This window comes from Mixophyes fleayi, chromosome 5 (genome assembly GCF_038048845.1).
Source record: "Mixophyes fleayi isolate aMixFle1 chromosome 5, aMixFle1.hap1, whole genome shotgun sequence".
Lineage (NCBI taxonomy): Eukaryota > Metazoa > Chordata > Amphibia > Anura > Limnodynastidae > Mixophyes > Mixophyes fleayi.
This window is the reverse complement of record NC_134406.1, coordinates 51,507,118-51,531,976: the sequence shown is the minus strand read 5'-3', so window position 1 is coordinate 51,531,976 and position 24,859 is coordinate 51,507,118. Positions and strand designations below refer to the sequence as shown.

General features: G+C 40.6%; 1 protein-coding gene across 2 annotated transcripts in view; it reads right to left on the bottom strand.

Moving 5' to 3' along the window:
- LOC142158315 (mitogen-activated protein kinase kinase kinase 3-like) overlaps window positions 1-24,859 on the bottom strand; it is a 117,741-nt gene that overhangs the window by 49,997 nt on the left and 42,885 nt on the right. For both annotated transcript variants that reach the window (XM_075212182.1, XM_075212183.1), the window contains exons 2-3: window positions 24,419-24,479; window positions 10,865-10,962 (exon numbers count right to left, since the gene is read on the bottom strand). In XM_075212182.1, coding sequence (XP_075068283.1) covers window positions 10,865-10,962; window positions 24,419-24,479 — 159 coding nt within the window. The remainder of the gene's footprint in view (window positions 1-10,864; window positions 10,963-24,418; window positions 24,480-24,859) is intronic.

Below are 24,859 nucleotides of genomic sequence, written 5' to 3'. Positions count from 1 at the left end.
CGTGGCAATCCAGCCATGCCCACGCCTTCGTGGCAATCCAGTCATGCCCACACCTACGTGGCAATCCAGCCATGCCCACGCCTTCGTAGCAATCCAGCCATGCCCACGCCTTCGTAGCAATCCAGCCATGCCCACGCCTTCGTGGCAATCCAGCCATGCCCACACCTACGTGGCAATCCAGCCATGCCCACACCTTCGTGGCAATCCAGCCATGCCCACACCTTCGTGGCAATCCAGTCATGCCCACGCCTACGTGGCAATCCAGCCATGCCCACGCCTTCGTGGCAATCCAGCCATGCCCACGCCTTCGTGGAAATCCAGCCATGCACTTATATATCATCCTAAATTCAGATCCTTTGTGTCATCATGACAGAAGTATATAATATACTTATACAAAGTATATACTTGTAAACAAAGCAGAGCACTACTTCAATGCAAAATATAAAAACATAGAATGTATTAAAAATATTAAGACTAGTACAACAAAGGCCACTGTAACTATGGAGCAGATCTTAACACTAATTATTACTAAGACAACTTAAACATACATTGATAACATACAAGAATATTGATATTTACAATGTAAAGGACATAAAGGGAATGTAACAAAAAGATGGAAGTGCTTGTTATGTGGACCAGCCGTGTACTCAGCCAAAACAATGTACTTTACCAATTGCTCGCTGATGCTATATCTGCCCCCCCAGTAATTTCTGTGTAAGAACAGAAATTACATTTGTTAACGGAGCACTAATCCCCAAAATTAACATTTTCAGAAAAGAACCATTAGGGTAACACACATTACTCAATGCTACACTGACATTCCACTACAGCTCTCTTACTAAGTGATACCTCACTGTTCCAATATAGACAGCTAAAGCTTCTCCCACATCTAAAAGACTATGTCCTTATGGTATCTAATACAGGTCACAGAGATCAGGGGGTAAATGTATCAAGCTGAGAGTTTTCCGGCGGGTTTGAAAAGCCAATCAGATTCTAGCTATCATTTATTTAGTACATTCTACAAAATGATAGCTAGAATCTGATTGGTTGCTATAGTCAACATCTCCACTTTTCAAACCCGCTGGAATACTCTCAGCTTGATACATTTACCCCAGAATGCAGTCTCCCCAATGGTCCTGTTCCTCATATGAATCCACCAATTCACAGGGGGGTATTCAATTGTTAGCCAGAAGCGCTAAAATCCCGCGCTCGAAAAATATTACCGTTAATACGGTAATATTGCGCGTAAATACCGTTAATACGGTAATTTACTCGCTGGAATTCAGCTCGCAGCTCAGTGAGCTGCGAGCTGAAATCCAGCGAGATATTACCGTATTAACGGTAATATTTTTAGAGCGCAGGATTTTAGCGGTTCTGGCTAACAATTGAATACCCCCCACACAGTGCAAAGCAAGTCTACAAAGATATCAGTTATACTGTATATGCTCTGCTAGAATTGCACTTCCCTCCTAACATTGCAACCTACTGCAGGTGAATGAAATAGCATTGGTTGATTGATTTTTTTAATTAATTAAAAAAAACCACTCCATTTACTTCATGTATATTACTCAGATGAGCCTTTGAAAGGATATAAAAAAAAATATTCATCCCCCTATTTCACATTTTATTTTCTTACATCATGAAATAAAAATGGATTTAAATCAGGGTTTTTTTCTGTTTTGTTTTTTTACCAATGCTCAACACTGAATGAAAAACAACTGGAAAGCTTTTCCTAATCAAGTACAGAAAAAAACCCAGACTATAGATGATTACATCCGCTTGTTTTAATATTTGGTAGAAGCACCTTTAGCTGCACCTACAGCATCCAGCCTCTTTGAGCCTCAGCTTTGCACATGTGGACACTGCAATTTTTTCCTGTGCAAAGTTAAGCTTCACCAGGTTGAATGGTGACAGTAGGTAAACATCAATTTTCAAGCCATTGCACAGAGAGTCAATGAGCTTACTATATGGGCTTTGACCAAGTCACTCTTTGAAAATTGTTGCTTTCTTATATTATTTTTTATTTTGGCCACTCCAATGTAGCTTTTGCTGTATGATTTGGGTCATTGTGTTTGGAATATAAATAATCAAATATGGATCAAATCCTAGGACGTACAGACTGCAGCGGGTTTTCCCCCTAAATATGTCTACATCTTGATCCATACTTTTTGCCTTCTCTTTTGACAACTTTTGCAGCTCCTGAAGCCCCATAGCATTAAATATCCAACCATCATAGTGTTGGAGGACAATATGTTAAAGAAAAATAATATGGCTTAGTGGTTAGCACTTCCGCCTCACAGCACTGGGGTCATGAGTTCAATTCCTGGCCATTGCCTTATCTGTGTGGATTTGTATGTTCTCCCTGTGTTTGCGTGGGTTTCCTCCGGGTGCTCCGGTTAACTCCCACACCCCAAAAACATACAATTAGGTTAATTGGCTGCTATCAAAAATTGACCCTAGTCTTTCTCTCTCTCTCTGTCTGAGTTTGTGTGAGAATTTAGAGGGTAAGCTCCACTGGGGCAGGGACTGATGTGAATGAGTTCTCTGTACAGCGCTGCGGAATAAGTGGCGCTATATAAATAAATGGTGATGATGATGGTATAATACTGAATTTATCTTGAAGATGGACTCGATAATACTCCAGGAAATATGGATTTGAAATATTCTTATATCTGTTTGTTGTTTTCAACAAATTGTTGCTTTTTGTGACCCTCCCAAACAGCAGATTTGTGAAATACCCAGTACATTCCATACCCTTCTAGTATAAATGCTTAGTTTTGGAGGACAATATGTTCAAGATACATTCAGTCTTGTACTATATTCTGGTTTTTTTTTTTATAATGGACTTGACAGTATTCCAAGAGACACTGATGTGAAATATTCTTGTACGCTTCCTCTCATTGGTGCTTTTCAGGATATATATTTTTTATATTTGCTTTGGGTGTACTTTGATCTTCATTATGAAGCTTGTTTGGAAATACACTAAACAACTGTGGAATCTCTCACACACAGATGTAGTTATTTTGAAATCAAAAGAACAACTTGCATTTTATAATCGATTATGTGACCTCTAAAAACACCTAATTGCTCCAGAGTTTGTTTAGCTTTACCTTAATCAATATTTGAATACTTATGCAATCAGTTATCATCTGTTTTTTTTATTTGTAATTATTTAAGGAAATGTTATATAGTTATTGGCCTATACTACAGAGGGTTCTATGTTCACCAGTGGTTAAAATTACTGAATAAATCCAGTTCGATTCTATCATGAAAAAAATAAATAAATATGAAAATTGGCAAATGGGATGAATACTTTACAGCCACTAAATATTAATGCCAAATAGTGGCTTTATGTGCTCTTAAAGGAGCGGATATTAATGCAATGGAATTACCGACTGAAATAAGGGAATTGAAGCTAAGCATTGTGTTTCATAGAACATGTGCTGAACGATAGAAGCGAATATAAATGATTAAGATAGCACATTTCCAAATATTGGTGCAGCATGGGAAACTAACTGAAAGTGGAAGTGGCAAGTTGTAGTAATAAAAGATGATAGAAGTAGGTTCAGATCAAAGAACATAACTAGGAAATATATAAACTTGAGAACAGATAGAGAAAGGTATAGTAGTAAAACTAGTACAGTGGCAGAGTTACATTATTAAAAATCTATTTTAATGGTGATAGTTAAGGTAATGGAAGACTGATTAGTAAAGGATTAAATTACACAGGGCAGGAAATCAAGTGTCAATAACGTGTAAAATGTTTTTAGTCTCTTTTCTTCCCATGACCAAACCAATTTGCACATTATATATATATATTTTCTCCTCAGTAAAGGGTTACCAAATATATGTACTTTATACAAAGTCCCCATCTGACAAATCTAGGGGCCAGGAACAAAAGTGTACGGTTTAGGCCTCATTCACTCCTATCGTCAAGGGTTTGCATTAAGGGAGAGAATGCTGAAGATCATTATGGTTAGCAAAGGTCCCCACTAATATGCAAGTACCGAGACCATACTGAATTAATGAACCAGGCCAGGGTCCCCATCTGAATGATTAGTGTGATAAAGAAAGAGGGTTTAAATAAAGAGTTAGGGAGGTGGCAAACCTCTTTTAAAGAACAGTCAAATAGTTTAGTAAGGTTGGTGTCACAACCATGCAGTAAAAAATATCACTTAGAACATTCTACCCTGTCATCTGGCTGCACTTAATAGTGGTGTCAGAGCAGCTCCGCACAGAGGAGGCAGCCATTTTGTGGCCTAAACCAGTACTCATGAGAATGCACTGCATCAGTGATGTGTATTGATAGGCTACCGAGTCCTCATCAAAATGGCTGCTTCAATTGTGTATAGCGGATAGGTGCAACTATAGAGCCATAATATCGGGTGCTTAAGTGAGGTAATAATCAAAATACTATAAACTAAATTCATGCTCTAATTACTCGTCCTATTTCTGTCTTCCTTATCCATAACATCTTTTCTAGCAGTAATGTCTGAAAACTGTGACACTATCATTGGCATAGATTTACATTTAGGGGGGGGGGGGGAAATAACGCTAATACTTTTCTAATTTTCTAGACTGTTGTGGTGCTTCCTTTTTCCTTTAAGGCTGCATGAAATCTTCCGAATTTCCTTGCAGACACTGTGTTATTGTTTTGGGTTAAAGTGCAGCGAGTCTCTTCGCTTAATCAAAACATGACAGCCTTTCCTCTGCTGCTCGTTCCCAGACAAGATGACATCTTCCTGGTGTTTTCTACTTGGTAGAAATGTTAACAACTGTGTTGTTTCAGTAGGTAATGATTTCAAAAACTATTGAGATTAATGCTATATATGTTTGTGGAGAATATTTTTTTTTGTGTCTGTCCGCAATGGCTGCGAATTCCCCCCTTTATCTGAAGAAGTGAAATAACCTCCTCTTCTTACGGCAAAGAAAAAAACATGAAAACGTCGACTGAAAGGATCAATAAACCCCAACAGATATCATCACAATTTATTTATATAGCGCTACTAATTCCGCAGCGCTGTACAGAGAACTCATTCACATCAGCCCTGCCCCATTGGAGCTTACAGTCTAAATTCCCTAACATACACACACAGTGAGAGAGAGTGAGAGACTAGGGTCAATTTTGATAGCAGCCAAATAACCTACCAGTATGTTTTTGGAGTGTGGGAGGAAACCGGAGCACCCGGAGGAAACCCACGCAAACACGGGGAGAACATACAAACTCCACACAGATAAGGCCATGTTCGGGAATTGAACTCATGACCCCAGCGCTGTGAGGCAGAAGTGCTAACCACTAAGACACCGTGCTGCCCTAAGATATAAACTATAAAGGAAAAAATGTTCGGTGGTAACATGACTTTTCACTGCAACTCTGTTTCAATGAAAAATATTACATTCCAAATCCATTACAGCCTGCTACAACCCCCACAACGTTAGGACAGGGACCTCATGGGATCTAATACAGATTAAAAAGCTGAGACTGTGTTGCTGTGACACCTCTGGCACTGTCCCTGTATATGAAATAACCAACTTACACTCAGGGCTGGGGACCAATGGTTATAGGAATCCTAATACACTGAATGAGTGACACAATGTCACTTATCCAGTGATTTTAATGACTTTGAGGCATTGCCAAACAGAGCGATGGCCTCTGACATGAGAGAGAATGGGAAGCAACCATGTGAATCTGCTGGCTGCTGTTCCTCCATGTCAGTGTTATGCTGGAGAGTGGCACGTGGCTGTGATGTCATAACCAAGCACCCAGGCTGGCAAATTTCAGCCTGGGGTGCAGCACAGGCGGCCGCATCACATGACACGCGATGCGGCCTGCCTGTGCGCTGACGCGGCCTCATCGCTTGTCATGTGATGCGGCCGTCTGTAATCAGGCAAAATTGCATCCACGGGGGGGAATGGGGGTTCGCAGCCCATACAGCGGTTAGACTGAACGGCCCGGCTCAGCCCGCCCCTGCAAGCTCCAAGCTTCCAGTCCCGGGTGGACAGGATGCCACCTTCCAAGGAAAGAAGCAGTGGGGGTCGGAGTGCTGCTTCCAAGTGTGCGGGGCACCTCCTGGGACCCTTATAGAGCTTATACAAGCCCTGCCTACACTGTGCAATGCTGCAAAGCAAGGCTCCGCCTCCCTGGTTGTAAGCCACTATTGGCTTCTTCATTTAGAGAAGAACCTCTCTGCTAACATGACAACCTGCTGCAGAAGAGAAAGAGCATGGTGGACATATTTAGTTAAGCATCAAATCTTCAATTCTATATACTCTAACTAATGCACATCTGTTTATATCCTCACAAATTAGTGGCGCTAATTGATTAAATAATATTAAGTGATAAGCAAGTTTATTTATTGTACAATTAAATTAACACCATATAGTATGCTGCTCCTTCCTTAGACACCTGTTCCAGGTATGCATCTATAGGATATCATACAAGAGACAAACATAGTGTAATATTAATAAACAGTGATGTGCTCTAATCCATATCTCCGTACCACAGAGAAATAACTAATATGAAATAAATATAAAGCTTATCTGAAGTGTCTTTTTGTCTTCTTTCCAATGTTTGGCTAAAGATTTTTTTTTTAATAAAGTGCTGTTTTGCTCACAAAAGAGATAGAGAAATATCATAGTGAATTATATTAGAAAAAGGCATAAATATTCAGATATTGCAGCTGCATATCCGTACCAAAATATATTGTATAAATGAGACTTTAGATTACCATTCAGAAATCCAGATTTTCAAATAACAAGTGTATTTAATGAACATAACAGGATAAAATAATAGTACATTAAGGGGGGAATTCAATTCCCCCTGAAGTAGCGCAGAATTAAACCTATTGCCATTAATACGGTAATTTTAACCCTGATTTCTGCTCGCAGTAAAAAACAGCGTTAAAGATTACCGTATTAATGGTAATAATGCGCACTATTACTGTAATATCGGTAATAGTGTGCAGGCCGCGTTACTTTCGGCAGGAACGAAGTAACGCGATCTAATAAATTCCCCCCTAAGCATACATTCAATTAAAAACATCAAGCTTATCTGTACGGAGTCCAAACGAGACCGGGCAAGTTTGCTGCTCATCTGGAGGCTTCCATATGGAATATATTACAATATGATATTTCATATGTCTTTTATGAGCAAAACAGCACTTTAATGAAGAAAATACCACAGCCAAACACTTAAAAGAAGACAAAAAGACACTACAGATAAGCTTAACATTTATCTCTCTTTGGTACGTGGATATTGATTAGAGCACATCACTGTTCATTTAAATTGGTTTGATAATATTATACTATGTTAGGCGCTTTTCTCTTGTATGATCATCTTTTAATAGCTATTAATGTAAAAGTAAATAGGAGTGTGGTAGATTTTATGCATTACAATACAGTGCCACCAATGAGTTAATAAGGAATGTGAATGCACCAGTACAAGGGAATTCTGATACTATTCACAGAAAGTTTAAATATTAAAAATGGGAACTTCCAAAAATATTTGTGCAATAAGAACTTCCTCATAGATTTAAAGAATGTTTTATAGGAACATGTGTTTTTCTGATACATAAAAAGTGCAGAATGTTATTTGCAACTAACTTAAATATACTCAGCTATACTCCAATAAACTAATCAAAGACCTGTTCTTAGCTATGGTGAATAGTTTACTAGATTAAGATAAATTGCAGATAGATAGATAGACCTATACACAGTCTACTTAAACTACAACTGAAAATTATTATTGACAGGTTATAGAAGACTCTTGTGTGCCTTCTTTTTCACCAAGGAAATTGCATACTTGCCAACTCTCCCGGAATGTCCGGGAGACTCCCGCATTTCGCGAGAGTCTCCTGGACTCTCGGGAGAGTATGGCAATCTCCCTGATCTGCCCACTTCCTAGTGAAGTGGGCAGAATTCGGTTCAAACGCCGCGATTCACCGGGAATCCCCCTTGCATCTCCCGGACGTAAATTATAAAATGTTGGCAAGTATGGGAAATTGTGTATTCATTGTGCTAACATTCTAAGGGGCATATTCAATTGTTTGAATATCCCGCGGCCTTAAAAACCTGAGCCGCGAGCTGAAATCCAGCAAGAAAAGTACCGTAATACCGGTATTTACGCGCACTATTACTGTAATAACGGTAAAAGTGCGCACACGCCGCGAAATTTTTGCATATAACGCCAACAATTGAATATGCCCCTAAATGTCAAAAAATATTTAATATTTTTGAGGTCTCTTCAAATATTTAGATTCTAGACAGAATGTGAGCAGCAGGTCACTTGCATATTTCTACTGTAATGCCATATTTGTATTGACCCACTAAATATATGTTGTTTGAAAATATAATTATGTTTATGTTAAGTCATTTCAGTGAAGCATTGTACGTGCCTGTTGATCTTACAGCAAAGGATTGCTCACGCTGGACTGACATCCATGAACATTCATATACTCAAATATCTCCGCACTAGTGATACATATATGCTATAGATCTGCATGTGAATGGACATTGTCTAATATCAATATTTTTAATTTATTTGAGTTCTCTTAGTGTAGGTTAAAAGCTACATTTCTTATTCTAAGTTAAATATATTATCAAAATCGATTTAGAGGTTTACTGAGAGGTGTTTCTTTATCAAATTTGTTTATCATCTTGTGGTTTTATAAACGGTATCTAGGCAATATTATGATTAAACTGCTGGCACACTAAGAGGTTTGTCTTGTCCTAAACATTCATTCAACTGTGTTTGAGCGCCGGATAGTAATGTTTTCTATAGTCCGCATTAGGTGGTGATGTACTCCTTGTCTGTGCAGCTCATATGGGATTATACAACTGAAGTTAGTGGTGTACTCCTTGTCTGTGCAGCTCACATGGGATTATACAACTGAAGTTAGTGGTGTACTCCTTGTCTGTGCAGCTCATATGGGATTATACAACTGAAGTTAGTGGTGTACTCCTTGTCTGTGCAGTTCATATGGGATTATACAACTGAAATTAGTGGTGTACTCAGGGCCGGATTAAGGGAATGGAGGCCCCTGGGCTAAGGGCGCCTCCATTCCCCCGTGAGGCCCCCAATGTGAGCCACCCGCCGCCCCCCCCCCCCCCCCCCCCAAGCGCTTACCTGTCAGTTCAGTCCTCCGTCCCCAGCGCGCTGTAAACTCCTTACTGAAGAGATCTCGCGAGAGTTCACTCGCAAGATCTCCTCAGTAAACAGATTACTGAGCGCCGGGGACGGAGGACTGCACTGACAGTGCTCAGCAGCATTGATCGGGCTGGGGGCGCCCCCGCCCCCGAACCGATCAATAATGCTGCTGAAAACTTTGAAGGGCCCCCTGGATGCCCGAGGCCCCTGGGCTATAGCCCAGTTAGACCTCGGGTTAATCCGGCCCTGGGTGTACTCCTTGTCTGTGCAGCTCATATGGGATTATACAACGGAAGTTAGTGGTGCCGACCGCATGGTCTAAATATCTTATTTTTTAAAGCCTTTTTTTCTGCATCGCTTAGGGACTAAATGCACATTATTAGTACATGTGAATGAACACTAAGGGCTGGTTTTGTGGTTGTGGTAAACATATATAAATAAATATAAGAAAAAATATCAATATTCACCATAAGACATGTTGAATACAATGTAGGTTTATAACTTATACTAAAAACACATAATAAAAGTTGTTAAACTTAAAAAGATCAGGTTGCTACATATTAGAAAGCAATTACCTGTAGAAAATTACTGGGCCATTTACTTGTTAATATCCACCTGTATGAAATGTACAGCATGAAGAACGAGTGACAATTTATCGCTCTGTGATGACTTAAAGATGGAAAAGTGCTGGTGTGGTAATCAGTATAAGGCTGATGTAATGTGAAACAAAAAGACAAGTCCATCAGGTTTGTTGTTTGAGTAAACATAGTCCCTTCCAGGCGTTTGCCAATTAACCCATAGTTGCCTACTCTCCCTGAATGTCTGGGAGACTCCCGAATTTTTGGGAGTTCTCCCGGACTCCCAAGAAAGCCGACAAACCTCCCGGATCCAGCTATTTCCATTGGTGAAGTGGGTGAGGGCGGGGCTAAATGTATCATCGTGGTCCCACCTCCTGCTGCGATTGGCATGGCCACACCCTCTCCCAGACAGCTTCTTTGAAAAGTTGGCAAGTATGAATTAACCCCAAAGTGGGGGAGGAATCTCTCCTGACCCAAATAACTGCCAATCGGGTGAATTGCTTGGAACAAACAATCCTAATTACTTGTTTTATATGCCAATAGATACCATTTTATGTAAGAAAGGTAGCTAATCCATCTTTAAATGGAATTAGTGAAATTGCAAGTATCACTCCCATTAGTATGGAATTCTGTATCTCAACAACCCCACTGGCTTCATACGCAGACATTTTGCTTTTTCGTTAAAACCAACCAGTAAAAACATGAGGGAAGACACATATCATTTACAAAATGAGGAGCCGTAACTTTAAATATTAGTGCTTGGGGCGGGAAACAAAAAAGCCGCCCGTCCCACGCTCACCTCTACTCCGGGACTCCTGGAGGCCAGTCTTTAAAAGTTGGCAACTATGTTTAATACACATGACGAATCAGTTCATCCAATATAAGTCACCCCCTATATAATGGCCACAGCTGCATTGTTGGCAGTTATTCTCCAAAGGTATGTGTGTTACTAACTGTACATAGCACGTGGACTTTTACTCAGGATGTACTATTAATGTTACTTTATTTCAAAAGTGCACGACAGGTACTAGAGGAATATTGTTACATGAGCACAAGATTAGTCAGAGTAACTGAATCACAATACACATAAAATGTACTGAAACATTTACATATATCAGAAATAAACTGTTGCTTAAATCACCTGCTTGTTATTTTTATTGCGATTACTGTCCAGTAATCCTCCACACCTCCCCAGCGCAGCTAGGTCCTTCATGATCAGATTGAGGGCTTCCTCTTCATCTGAAATAGATCACAGTAACAAATTATCTTTATTATTAATATTATTGACCTTTATTTATATATTACCCAGCGCTTTACAGAGAATGTTTAATGAATCACAGCGGAATTGCCTCTGAAGTACTGATAATATGGACAGAGCAGCATCACTGCAGATAGGAGGATATTCACAGTACAAACATGAAATTGTAATAATTTAGAAAATACAAATCTGCTGTCATTGAAGTTTTTGACACTGGAATTTTCATAGCACTTTTGTGTTTTCACATTTTTAAATGTTAAAGTAACTATAACACGTAAAGCAAAACAACATAGTTCTAAAGCTTAATCATAAAAATAATCAGTGTGCTGTAAATTCTACCATTGACTTCACCAGGAAATGTAGTCACTTTTCAGGCTTCAAATAAACAGTAAAAACCTGTTTTGTGAAAGTGTTGTTCAGCGTAAGCAAATGGTATCAACTAAATTCTTATATAAACATCTGTTAAAAAGTCCTGATGCCTAAAAATAACGCAAGTTGACATAAACAGTTTGTATCTTGTCTGAAGAGGAATACATTAGAATAAAAACACAGCTTTATATAAATGCTCCTATATATTTAATATTTCTAATGTGCACATTGATAAATCCTTGTTTTTTTTTTACCAGACACGTAGGACTTGTTGTGAAGTGTTCATGCTGGAATGACGTAACACAGCTGATAAAAATATATTAAAATTCTCTATTTCAAAAGGACTCATCCTATTGTCCTTTTTCTGATAAGTGATATATATGCAAAGGCAAAACCATGCAAACTATAATCTAGGATATTAAGCCCAGCTCACGCTTCGTCTTGTCAATAATATTGTTATTGATTTGTAAGGTGAGGAAAACAGAGCAGACATGGAAACAAAGGCCCTGATAATTAGAGAAAATACAATCTAGTGGAAAAGAGTGCAGGTAAGATAAGAGGAGCGAGTATGGCTCAAAGTGGAAACTAGGCCAGTGGTGAGGGTGGACCAGTGAGTAGTATATCTCATACTTGCCAACTCCCGGAAACTTGCTTCCGGGAGTTGGGAGGTGTGACTGGAGGGCGGGAGGGGGCAAAACCGTATGTGCGTCGCGGGGGGCAGGGCCAAAATGACGCAATTGTCCTCGCCCCGCCCCCTCCCTCCAAAATGGCGTAATTCAAATGACGCGATTCTCTGTGAAATCTTGGATCCAGGAGAAATGCCAGCTCCCCCGGGAGACTGACCCGAATTTCGGGAGTCTCCCGGACTTTCCGGGAGAGTTGGCAAGTATGGTATATCTCTGGACCACACCAGCAATTTCTCTGCATGGCTCCCTCACTTCTTATCTTTCGACATCCCCAATATCGGTAATGGGTGACTTTCACATCCCCATCGCTAATCCACGTTCCAATTCTGCTTCCAAACTACCCACTGTAACCTCCTCCCTCGGCCTCTCCCAGTGGGATGAATCCTCTATCAGTTTACCAGTTTCTGATTTCCTTAACACTCCTTTCCCCCTCTAGGATCATCACCTTATCAGCTACATGCTCTCAACCAGTACTTTAACCTGTGTGCTGTCAAACTACCTACCAAGGCACCTCATACCCGCATAAATTTTAACTCTATTAATCCGTAACATTTTCACCAAACAATAGCAACAGCCCTTGATCAAGTGGCTCCAGGTACTCTTCATACTCCAGGTCAGCTTCGATGTCAGCTGTGGCACACTAAAGTAACACGAAATCTAAAAAACATTCTCGAAAAGCAGAATGTCACTGGCGTAAATCTCGTACCTCTAATGATTTTCTCGCATATACTGCCATCTACAACTCCTATCGAAAAGCTCTGGACACTGCTAAATAAACATACTTCCAACCTCTTATCTCTGCTCAGGATACTAACCACAAACACCTCTGTAACACATTTAAATCTCGTCTCAACTCTCCCACCCCGAACCCTCCAACTACTATCAGTGCCCAGGATCTTGCTTCCTACTTCAAGGACAAGATTGATAAGTACAGACTAGAAATGTTATTGTCTTCCTCAGCAAGCAATTGGCTTGATTCTTTCACACTCCAAAAACACATACTAGTAGGTGAATTGGCTGCTATCAAATGACCTTAGTCTCTCTCAGTCTGTATGTGTGTATGTTAGGGAATTTAGACTGTAAGCTCCAATGGGGCAGGGACTGATGTGAATGAGTTCTCTGTACAGCGCTGCGGAATTAGTGGTGCTATATATAAATAACTGATGATGATATATCAGTGTGTTTGGCAGTTTCAGCCACACCCCATTGCTGGCAGGTGCACAAAATCAACTATAGAGACATCCAATATGCATCATACTATAGCAGTAGAACAGGTCCTACTGAAGAGCTTGGTGACCTTCCAAGTGGCAGTTCGTCAACTTTCTGCCCTGGTAGAGCTGCCCTGGTTAGCTGTAGGTGTTTGTAATGTGAAGTGTAAACATCCAGAAGCAACAACAGCTCAGCCACTAAGCATTAGTCTACACAAGCTTCTAGAACGGGACTAAGTGCTGAAGCATGCAATAATCAACTGTCCTTGGTTGCAACACTCACTACAGAGTTTTAAACTGCCTCTGGCAGTGTCAGCACAAGATCTATTAGTTGGGAGCTTCATGGTTTGACTTTCCATGGCCAAGTAGCTGCACACAAGCCTCAGATCACCAGGCACAATGGCAAATGTTGATTTAAGTGGGTAAAGCAATCCGCCATTGACTCTAGAGCAGTGAAAACGCGTTCTCTGGTGTGACAGATCACACTTCAGCATCTGGCAGTCTGGTGGATGAATATAGGTTTGGCGGATGCCAAGGGAACGCTTCCTAACCAAATGCGTATTGCCAAATATAACGTTTGGTGCATGAGTTTTTCATGGATTGGCCTTGGCACCATAGTGCCAGTGTAGGGAAAACTTAATGGTACAGTATACAAGGCCATTCTAGTGTGTGTGAGACAGTTTAGCGAAGGTCCTTCCCTGTTTCAGCATGACATTGCTCCAGTGCACAAAGCGAGTCCCTCAAAAAATGGTCACTTGGATTTGGTGTGGAGGAACTTGCACAGAGCCATGACCTCAACCTCATTGAACACCTCCGGGATGAAGTGTAACACCGACTGTGAGCTAGGCCTTATCTCCCAACATCAATGCCCAATCTCACTAATGCACTTGTATGGATGTGAATCCTCACATGTTCCAAAGTCTAGTGGAAAGCCTTCCAAGAACTGTGGAGGCTCTTATAGCGGCAAAGGGGAAAACCCGCTCCACATTCATGCCCATGGTTTTGGAATGAGATGTAAAACAAGTATATATGATGTTCGGGTGTCCACATAAAACAAAGATACCCGATAATACATATAAAAAAATGGGTAATTTTGGATAGTTACTAAAGTGAGTGACTTAAGTGATTCAGGGAAAGCACCCCCTAAGAATAAAAATGACAATAAAAAAAAGCATACAATATAAAAAGATGTTTTAGAATAAAAGATAAATACATTCGTATTATTGTAATTGAACTGTCCTGTGCAGATAAGAATTATTTCTATTATAACATCTTGGATCGTTGCTCTCAACTGTTTAAACCAAATTATTAAACCTAAACACAGTAAAAGACACTATATTAAAATTTGCCTGCATTCTGAACCTTAACAGATAACATATACTTGCACTACAGAATTACGAAAGAGCTATAAATCAAGTCTACTGCATTAATGAACATGGGACTTGCTTACGTGATTTCTGATACAGTTAAGGAAAAACAAGGCTGAACCTTTCCAGGAAAAGTCAAACATTTAACTGCATATTAGTCTTCCAAAATAATAGTCTTACTTTCTGGAAATAAAAAAGCAAAACAAAAAACAACAGCTGGTGGAAAAACATATTTTGTGCTTAAAAAGGCTTTTACTACCCATGTGAAACATGTATTAAATCTATAAGATCGGGTTTGGATGAAATCTTTAGTTGCTGGAGCACCATGCAACTTACCTATTGAAGTTATGCTCATGAGTTTGTTTTACTCGCAGCTATATCAAGCTACCAATCCATAAATCCTGCAGATATAGTTATTTGTTCACTGTTAGGCCCATGTATATTAAATAACTTTCTATACCTTTAAGTAACTTGTAATCCATAAAATGCTGCGTAGGCTGAAATAAACACATTACGGCTTACCCCAGAGACCTCGAGGAGAGATGAAATGTACATTTTTTCCAGACTAGTGTAACCACAAAATTCCTTCTGTAGTTTACCAACAAGATCAACTGTACAGGAACTGACCCCTCAGATGTTATTGAAGACACAAGAGACAGATCTGTGTATTCATGACGTTATACGTGCAGCACTATCAGTCTTATAAATTGTCCGACATTCCAATTTTTAAAGGATTGATCGTGAGTCATGTGACCTGGGAGAATGATATGCGCCGTGTGGGCGCTCTGCAGTACACATTCTACTTAGACATATTTGGTGAATTATAAAGGGAATAATATACTCCTGATGCATAATGTATATATTAAAGTATAAGGATATTTTAAGTCGCCAGGGAATTCTATCACAGGACAATTAAATTGTGTCATGTGAAACAAATACAACAACAACTCACCAAATGTATGGATGTATTTTACAGGTGCTTCTCCAAATATTCATATATGTATTTTAGTTCTATTAATGTAGGTTGATTTCCTGGATTAATTTTATATTTGTGTGAAATATTAATTCACACTACAAAATAGCTTTCTCCATTATACATTAGACACAGTTAAGCTGGGTACACGCTACAGATTACTGCACCAATCACACATTAAACGACTCTTAGGTACGATATCACATCAGTGTGTACGCTCCCACGATCATGTTTTATCGTACCAAAGCACATCATATTGCTTGATTTGATTTTTATAAAAGGACCAAAAATCTCGATAAACGATGGAACGATGAAGTGTCTATGCAGTCACAATCAGGATCCATAGAGTTTACAGAGACACGATCTGTTCAGCAGATGGTTATGACAGATAAGGAGCATCTGCGTTCCGCCAGCACCTAGTAACGCTGGACTTGGCACATCACAGGCTCCAGAAAGGACGGACTCCTTCCCGTCGGCGGCTACAGAAGAGGAGCACACTTTGAAAGGACAGGGAAAGTAGACAGGGTAAGACATCTTTACCTACCTTCAAGTGCTCCCACTATACTGTGCCTACCAAAGAGTTGTCATCCAACACCTCATACTACAAGATTGTAGTCTGCTCCTGAATAACATTTTATTTTATTTTTGCATATGACGTTTTATTTTCTATATTGTACAATTATTTATTTTTGTTTTCCCTATCCCCCTTTTTCCTTCTTTTTATCAGAGTCTATCATTACATACCATCATATGCATATCTTGCTTCTAGTAATATTTGAAATTTAACTTTAGGATTATTGGAGTGATGGATTCCTAGAACAAAGCTTGACATACCTGATTCTAGATACCCAATTATATTGGATACGTTTCCTCCTACTTATATGCAGTCAGTACACAAGAACAAGTCTGGTGAGTTAATCTGTCAGCATTATTATATACTTGGTTGTTGAGTTTCAGGTACATTGCAGCCATCATACGATGCTGACAGAACAAAGCATGGAAAGAAATCTCCAACATTCAGTCTCTTGCAAGACGACAGCAGCCAGCCATAAAATCTCAGCTAACTTGTGACTTTTTCAGCATACCTGTCACCTTCACATACTGGTGGCAGCCATTTTATTGTATTTATGAGAATGCAGCCTAACAATTCCATACCTCCCAACAGTCCCGATTTTAATGGACTGTCCCACCACCTGTCATTTAATTTGTCCCAATCAGCGGAGGAGGGACAGAGAGGTGTTTTTTTGTCTTTTTGGTTGTTCTCCATTAACGTGTAGACGGCCATTTTGCAGCAGAAGTGCTCTGAGCAAGCAACCTGCACAGAAAATATTCCTTCTCCAGAAGATCCTGCTGGTCTTATGTCAAATATTAAATAAATTATGTGGACACTAGGTGGATGCTTGTCTTGGGGCTTAATATTGGGGTATTAATGTTTCAGGGAGACTGAAAGTTGTTTTGTGGTCAGTGAGAGAGAATATGTGGTGCACTTTTAAGCAAGTTATTTGTGATTGCCTTGGCATTCGGGCTGCCTGTGTGGGTGTTTTGTGGTGATGAGGCATTTGAGGTGCGTGTTTAGGTATTTTGGGGCTGACTAGAAGTGATTTGGTGTGAGTGGGGGTGGCTAGAGGTGATCTGGTGTTTTGGGTAAATGTAGGTGTTTTGGGGTGACTTCGGTAAGACACATCCACTTATTACAAAAGACATGCCTAATGGGCGGTACGAGACACGCCCCCTCAAACGTGCTGTGGCTTCTGATGTTGGGAGGTATGCAAATTACTAGAACAAATAATATGACTCAGACATTAACTCCACTGCTACATGATTCAGTGATGTCACAAGAGCTTTGTTAATTGATAGGCTTAGTATTGGTCCAACCCACTAGTTTAGGCAATGGGTACACTTGAAAAAATAACCTTGGTTGGTTTGTCATCGAGTTTCTGTCATACTACGTTGGGTATTACATTAATGTGTTTTTAGTAAACATATTATTTAAGTGACTCTGCTGGTTCTGGAACTGTCTGTTTGCCAACGCTGGACAAGATGGTCACATGTCATGATTATGGCGAGAACATCTGTATAAGAGTAATTTAATAGGCGTGTTGTGAAATAATCTCATGAGACCGACATTACAGAATCCAAGTACAAGAAAACATCTGCTTGCAGTTATCGCATATAAATGAGAAAATGTTATAGAGATCCCAGATTCAGGGGGGAAATTAAGATTAGGTAAAATCATTAAAGTATCGTCGGGGAAATTCTTTGTTTTGATATTTTCTGCAATACAATTTATGTCCCATGGTGAAAAGAAATGGATGAGTTACACTTAATTAAAGAGATCTCACCATATCTCTCTTTCCAGGCTGCTTACTGGTAGCAGTCGGTTTCTGATTAGCGCAGGGCATCTTATATAGAGGCGTTACCTAGAGTTACCAGATCTGTCATATAAATCTGGATACATATGAATTACAAATACTGTGTGCTTGCATTGCCATTACTTCCCATGCATGCTACATGCCTGTCTAGTAAAAGTGCAGACATGCAACAAGCCTGTGAACTGATATACAGCCGTGTGCATTTCACGTGTGTCCAGATGTACATGTCCTCCTAAAGGGTCATTTACAAACCACAAATGTGTAAAACCATAACCCAAGTGTTACTTTGTGACATTGTATTTCTATCTTTTCACAACTGTGCCCAGTTTTATGGGATTCTCTCAGACTTGTGGGCCAAGGTGACAGAGTCTCTTGCACCAATAAGTAAAAATGTTTGATCTGAGGTATGAGAAAGCAGTTGGGGTGAAGAGGGCACATTTACCCCCCCCCCCCCACCCCCACTCCCCACCCGCTTTGCAGAACAGCGCAGAGGTTTATCTCCCACAAAAGACTTGAAATTCCCAGCATCCCTTAGGTGGCAGGGATCAGGTTTCATCCAATCATTTTCATGGGAGATCTTTTACCTTCCAATTTCTAGGCTCACTTCCACTAATTGAATTAAAAAAATAAAACATACAAAAGTGACACGTTTGTCCCCTAACTCTCATGATTATTTTAATCCATAAATAAAGCTAATCCAAGCAGTATTTAACACCACCCTGTGGGAAAGGAAGGTAAGACACAGAGTTGAAGTGATGCCTCTTTTAAATGGAGAAGGGAGTGCTGAGTCCCAGGAAGCCCAAGCTCTACATTCAGTGTTTAGAGATCCAAGTGGGTCAAGTTCAGTGTTATGTACAATAAAGTTCATGTGTGGTGAGTGAGCAAGAGCGGAATGAGAGAGAGATGGTCCATGAGAGTCAAGAGGTCAGAGTAAAGCGCTCAGATGTAGAAATAGGGGCAGGTGCTCTTGTCCATCTACACCTCTTACCTCTGTGATCTTATCAGCTCAATCGGCCTCCTATACCACTTTTATGCCAACGCCACCCAAATTTAACTATCCACCCCCCCCCCCCCCCCAACCTCATTCTTCAGCTGTCTCTCGCGTCACCTGTTTTCTGGAGGTCATCTCCTTTCGGATGGGTCGGCACTTTCTTAAAATGAACATGTCAAAAACAGAAATCATAGTCTTCCTCTGTTCCAAGGTCCTCTGACATTATCCCCACCCCCCCTACCCAGCCTTCCTGCCCCTCATGTCCACTGCCTGGCTGTCATCCTTGACTTCTCTCTCTCCTTCACCCTACCACATTCAGTCCATCTACCAATCCTGCTGCTTCCACCATTGTAATATATCCAGAATCAGGCACTTCTCAGCTTGGGAGCAACAAAAACTCTCATCCACTCTCTCTTTACCTCTTGCCTTCATTACTGTAACCTTCTCCTCTCTGGCCTCCCGTACACCAGTCTCTGTCCCCTTCAATCTGTCCTCAACACAACTGCCCCATCTCATTTTCTTCTCTCAGCGCTCTCTGTAGCCCCACCCCAGCTACACTGGCTCTCTGCAGCCCCACCCCAGCTACACTGGCTCTCCGTAGCCCCACCCCAGCTACACTGGCTCTCTGCAGCCCCACCCCAGCTACACTGGCTCTCCGTAGCCCCAACCCCAGCTACACTGGCTCTCCGTAGCCCCAACCCCAGCTACACTGGCTCTCCGTAGCCCCAACCCCAGCTACGCTGGCTCTCCGTAGCCCCACCCCAGCTACGCTGGCTCTCCGCAGCCCCACCCCAGCTACGCTGGCTCTCTGCAGCCCCACCCCAGCTACGCTGGCTCTCTGCAGCCCCACCCCAGCTACGCTGGCTCTCTGCAGCCCCACCCCAGCTACGCTGGCTCTCTGCAGCCCCACCCCAGCTATGCTGGCTCTCTGTAGCCCCACCCCAGCTACGCTGGCTCTCTGTAGCCCCACCCCAGCTACGCTGGCTCTCTGTAGCCCCACCCCAGCTACGCTGGCTCTCTGTAGCCCCACCCCAGCTACACTGGCTCTCTGTAGCCCCACCCCAGCTACGCTGGCTCTCTGCAGCCCCACCCCAGCTACACTGGCTCTCTGCAGCCCCACCCCAGCTACACTGACTCTCTGCAGCCCCACCCCAGCTACGCTGGCTCCCTGTACCCCACAGAATCCAGTTCAAACTCAATACACTCATTGCCAAAGCCCACAACCACTTCTCTCCACCCAACATCTCTAACATCATTTCTACACACACTCAATCCTGCCCATTCCGCTCTGCCAACATCTGCTGCCAAACCTCCCCACTCCTGCCAAAAGAATTTCTCCCAAGATTCCAAACTTTGAAATGCCCAATTGGGACTACTCACCAGTCTCCAAGGCTTCAAAAGTGTGGGGTCTAGGTTCATATGAAGTAAGGAAAATGATGGAAAAGTTATCCTATTACTTAGGGCCTTAAGCTAATCAGAAATAACGCTTTGAGCTATTATCAAATATAGGGCTTTGTATGCCTATACACAATGTTTTTGTTAAAACATGTTGTATCTCCTTAAATCTAATTCAGATATTTAGTGTTAATATCCTGTCTGGAATCAAGAAGCTAATCACTAAGGAACCAAGGAAGTTACCTGAGCATCTGCAAAAGCGAAACTTTGCAGAATCAAGAAGTTATGCCAGCCTCAGGGACCCTGATTCAAGAATCAATAAGGAACTTGATGACATTTAGCAATCTTTTGAAATTACTAAGCTTGACCGTGTTCCATACCTATTTTTATGATATAGAAACTTTTAATTTCTTTATAGATATTTTCCATTGACGTGATTGATATGACATAATTAATGTTTATAAAATATGAGCTATTTCAATTAGTAAAGCCTGTTCAATTTGGACACCAGACACTCTGTGTGGTATCTTATTTCTGAGCTCTGATCGATCAATACTGCTGCCACTACATCTGATATAGTTTTTCCTTTATGCAATTATGTAATTTTGCGAGCTGTAATTATATATTATATACATTTTGATTTTTGTGGTTATATAATGTTTTTGTATCTATGTAATTTTGTTGTTTGTTCAAATTCCCTACGTAAAACGCTAACGACTCTCCTTGTGTCACTTTATAAATTGATTTATGATCCTTGAAAATGACCATATCTATTTATCCATACTATTTTTATAACCTAAGTAAGGCGTTTATAAGGGAGGTACTGTGAAAATATATTTATACCATATATATTAAAGATTTAAAAAATGCACCTGTTGCAGTCATTTTAAGGTCGCTACTCTCAACCAATGTTTAAGAGAAAGCTGCCTACATGCTGCACCCTTACTGCACAGTGGCTCAGTGGTTAGCACTTCTGCCTCACAGCGCTGGGGTCACGAGTTCAATTTCCAATCATGGCCTTATCTGTGTGGAGTTTGTATGTTCTCCCCGTGTTTGCGTGGGTTTCCTCCGGGTGTTCCGGTTTCCTCCCACACTCCAAAAACATACTAGTAGGTTAATTGGCTGCTATCAAAATTGACCTTAGTCTCTCTGTCTGTCTGTGTGCGTGTGTGTATGTTAGGGAATTTAGACTGTAAGCTCCAATGGGGCAGGGACTGATGTGAATGAGTTCTCTGTACAGCGCTGCAGAATCAGTGGCGCTATATAAATAAAGGTGATGATGATGATGATAGTAATGTTACTGTTTCTTTGTAAATTAATGAATATTCATTCAGCCTACAAAACACCTGTCTTATATCACCTTTGTGGTGCACCAGTGTGCCCAAATTGTCCGCCTTCTGCACATTCAAGTGCACACTTACCGCCTCATTTAGAGTAGGCCGCAGCTTTGCTGTCAGAAGATAGGCTTAGCTTCTTAAGATACGTTCAACTCAAAATACAGTGCAAATATATAGCTATGCTCTGAGTGTATCTTGAGGCTGCCGTAGTAAAGAAAAGATATTCATCATCATCAACTTGAAGATGATTACTTCCAAATTAAAAACAGAATAATTATGTAAATCATATATAAGTAAAATAAGTAACCAGTGCTATAGCCTGGTCTGGTTACCGCTAACGCAGGGGGTACAAGGTGGGGTTACCCTGTCAAAATGGAAAACAATCCCAAGCATGGTACGCAGGGCAGGAATCCCCCCATCCAGGGCTCCCCAGACCCATGCTGAAAAGCTATTTGACTCATGTGTGCCAGGGTAATAGTGTCCTACTATGATTAAGCATTGTTGTGGAACTACAAGTCCTAGCAAGCATTGGAAGCCATTTACTACTTGGACATTCTGGGCCTGAGTCATTAAGGAGAGCAAAAGCATAAAAAAGTAGTAACTTTGCACCTTGGCAAAACCATGTTGCATTGGAGAGGGAGGTAAACTTAAAATGTGGGGACAGATTTATAGTTGGGGTCGGGCATGTCCTAGATCAACTTTAAATTTCAGTTTAACAATAAAGCTATCAAGTATTTTTGTGCTAGATGAAAAACAGCCAGTATTTTTCAAAATAATAAACTAATTTGCACCCCGTGCATTGTAACATGGTTTGTCCAGGAGCAAACTTACTCTTTTTTTTTTATTTGCTCTCCTTAATGACTCATTATCCCATAAATGCCTAGTTTCAGATCTGAGAAGGTCGTTCCATATGGTGATGGGTGACGAAGAAACGGTTCATCTGACTATATCACTTTTCTCCACTGATCGGTAGTCCATTGCTTGCTCTCTTTGCATCATCGAGTTTGCCCACATGTATTACCGCCAGGAGTGACCAGCGGTTCATGCCCTGCAACTCAACTAGGATATCCTGCTGTGTGGCATTCTCACTGCGACTCTTCTTATGACACGGACTGTTCCCTGAAATGTGCAGCCAATTGATCTGCAGTAGCTTGCCTGTTTTGTCGTCCTTTAAATGTATGGATGATCATGATTCCCAGAGCATGTGCTTCCTCCCACTGTTGACCTTTGCTGATTATGTTTTTCCCCCAGAATTCCGTATCCTGCCAAACCCACCCCAACATACAGAGAGGTCTCTTCTTATAGCCATAATTATAGGTAGTCAGGACCATCCATTATTTGTATACATTCCCCTGACCATGCTGGGTTAAAGCATAAGCCGCACCTATATGGAAGCCCTAGCTTTCAATATGCTTGGTGTCCACCATTTACTCACAGCGTTGCTTCATGCAAGGCACACTGCCAGCACAAACACGCAATATGTGTAACATTATCCATTTTTCAATTACATAAAGAAACTGGACAGTATGTGGAAACATTGGCCTTGTTGTTGACACTTGAACCACTGCAATGTCTATATTACTTCCCACACAAATGTCTAGGGGAGTCAACCAGACACTTAACTGCAGACAAGGCCCTTTAACCATTAACATATCCAAATAGACCAAAGAAAGGGAAGATAGGTGGGTGCTTAGCTCAATAACAGCCGTGTAATGGAATTTAGCTATATGCCGAATACAGCACAAGGATTCCACAACCAAATAAACATCAAGCTTTACAAAATACCAACACAATGATCAAAGGGAAATTAAAACGTAAACCATTATCTAAAAAAACATGTTATCAGCCCGAAGGATAAAAATAAAACAAGACATACATATTTATCCATGGCAAATACAGGAAATGAGCCAAGCACAGAATATCATTCATCGTTAAAAAGTATCAACACAAAAACATTAAAAAATAAAACATAATAGTGTTTGTTCAACTTTCAACAAACAGTGAGTGTCCAACACAAATATTTTTGGGCTATTTAGAAAAAAATTGGTCTGGGATGTTTTTTTTTTCTTTTTTACAACAAAAGACAGCGGATTGTGTACATATAATGTGATATCACACTGGACACTCAGCTGCCACCAGATATAAATAAAAAACAAATTACTACCATTTTTTATTTTTTTTTTGGGGGGGGGGGGTCATAAAATGTAGTGGAGTAAAATGCTAATTTAATTGTAGAACTTTTTTAAGTCATTATGGACATTCCTGATATAGAGCTATTTGGAGTAGACATTTTGATCAAATAAAAATATCATATGATACAATCTGCAGCTCAGAATCCTCCACCTCTCGACTGCTTGTCTGGATGTACTGAGCAGCTACTGTAGTATAATCGGTGTGTGCTCGGCTTAGCTTGAGACCATTGCAAGTATCCTAGGCTTGGGCTTTACAGGTTTCTAATATAGAAGTTCTGAAATTGAGCATGTAGCAATAGGCTCTCATAGTCAAAAAATACTCTTTTTCACTTAAAGAACAACTGTGAAATCACAGAGGAGGCAATATTCATGAGAATTCAGCATATCAATTCCCCATGAACTTGCAACCTCACAGGTACATTTTAAGGAACGGAAGCCACAATATCACAAAGCATGAAGCATAACCAGTAGAATATTGTGTAATCAAAAACAATTACTAATTCCTAAAAATAATAACAATTATAACAGCTATGACATCATCACTTACCCATGTTTAAGATATCAACTCCGCATTCCAAAGGATATCTGTTTGACAGAGCACACTCAACCTGCAAAAATTGAAGATGGAGAAAAAAATTAAACTGTGTTATACCCTGCAGCATTTCAAATGGTCACAGATGGGCACTTAAAGCTGAAAATTACATTTTAGGTGGAGATCCACAAGCACAAGTTAAACATTAACGCAGAAAATTACTTGACTGGTGTCCTGCTTTTCATCTGCCAGGTTTGTCTCTCCTGGCTCCTGCAGACAAGGTACTGATACTGGACAACATGCTACTTGTATTAAATAATCTCCTCGGGGTAAGGAGAGTCCCCTGCTGTCTGCAGCTGTCCAGGGATGGTCTCCTGCCTGTACGGGGTTATATCATGTAGGGAGAGTATTATTCATTGCCAGATCTCCCGCAGATCTGTGGAACACCTGACAATA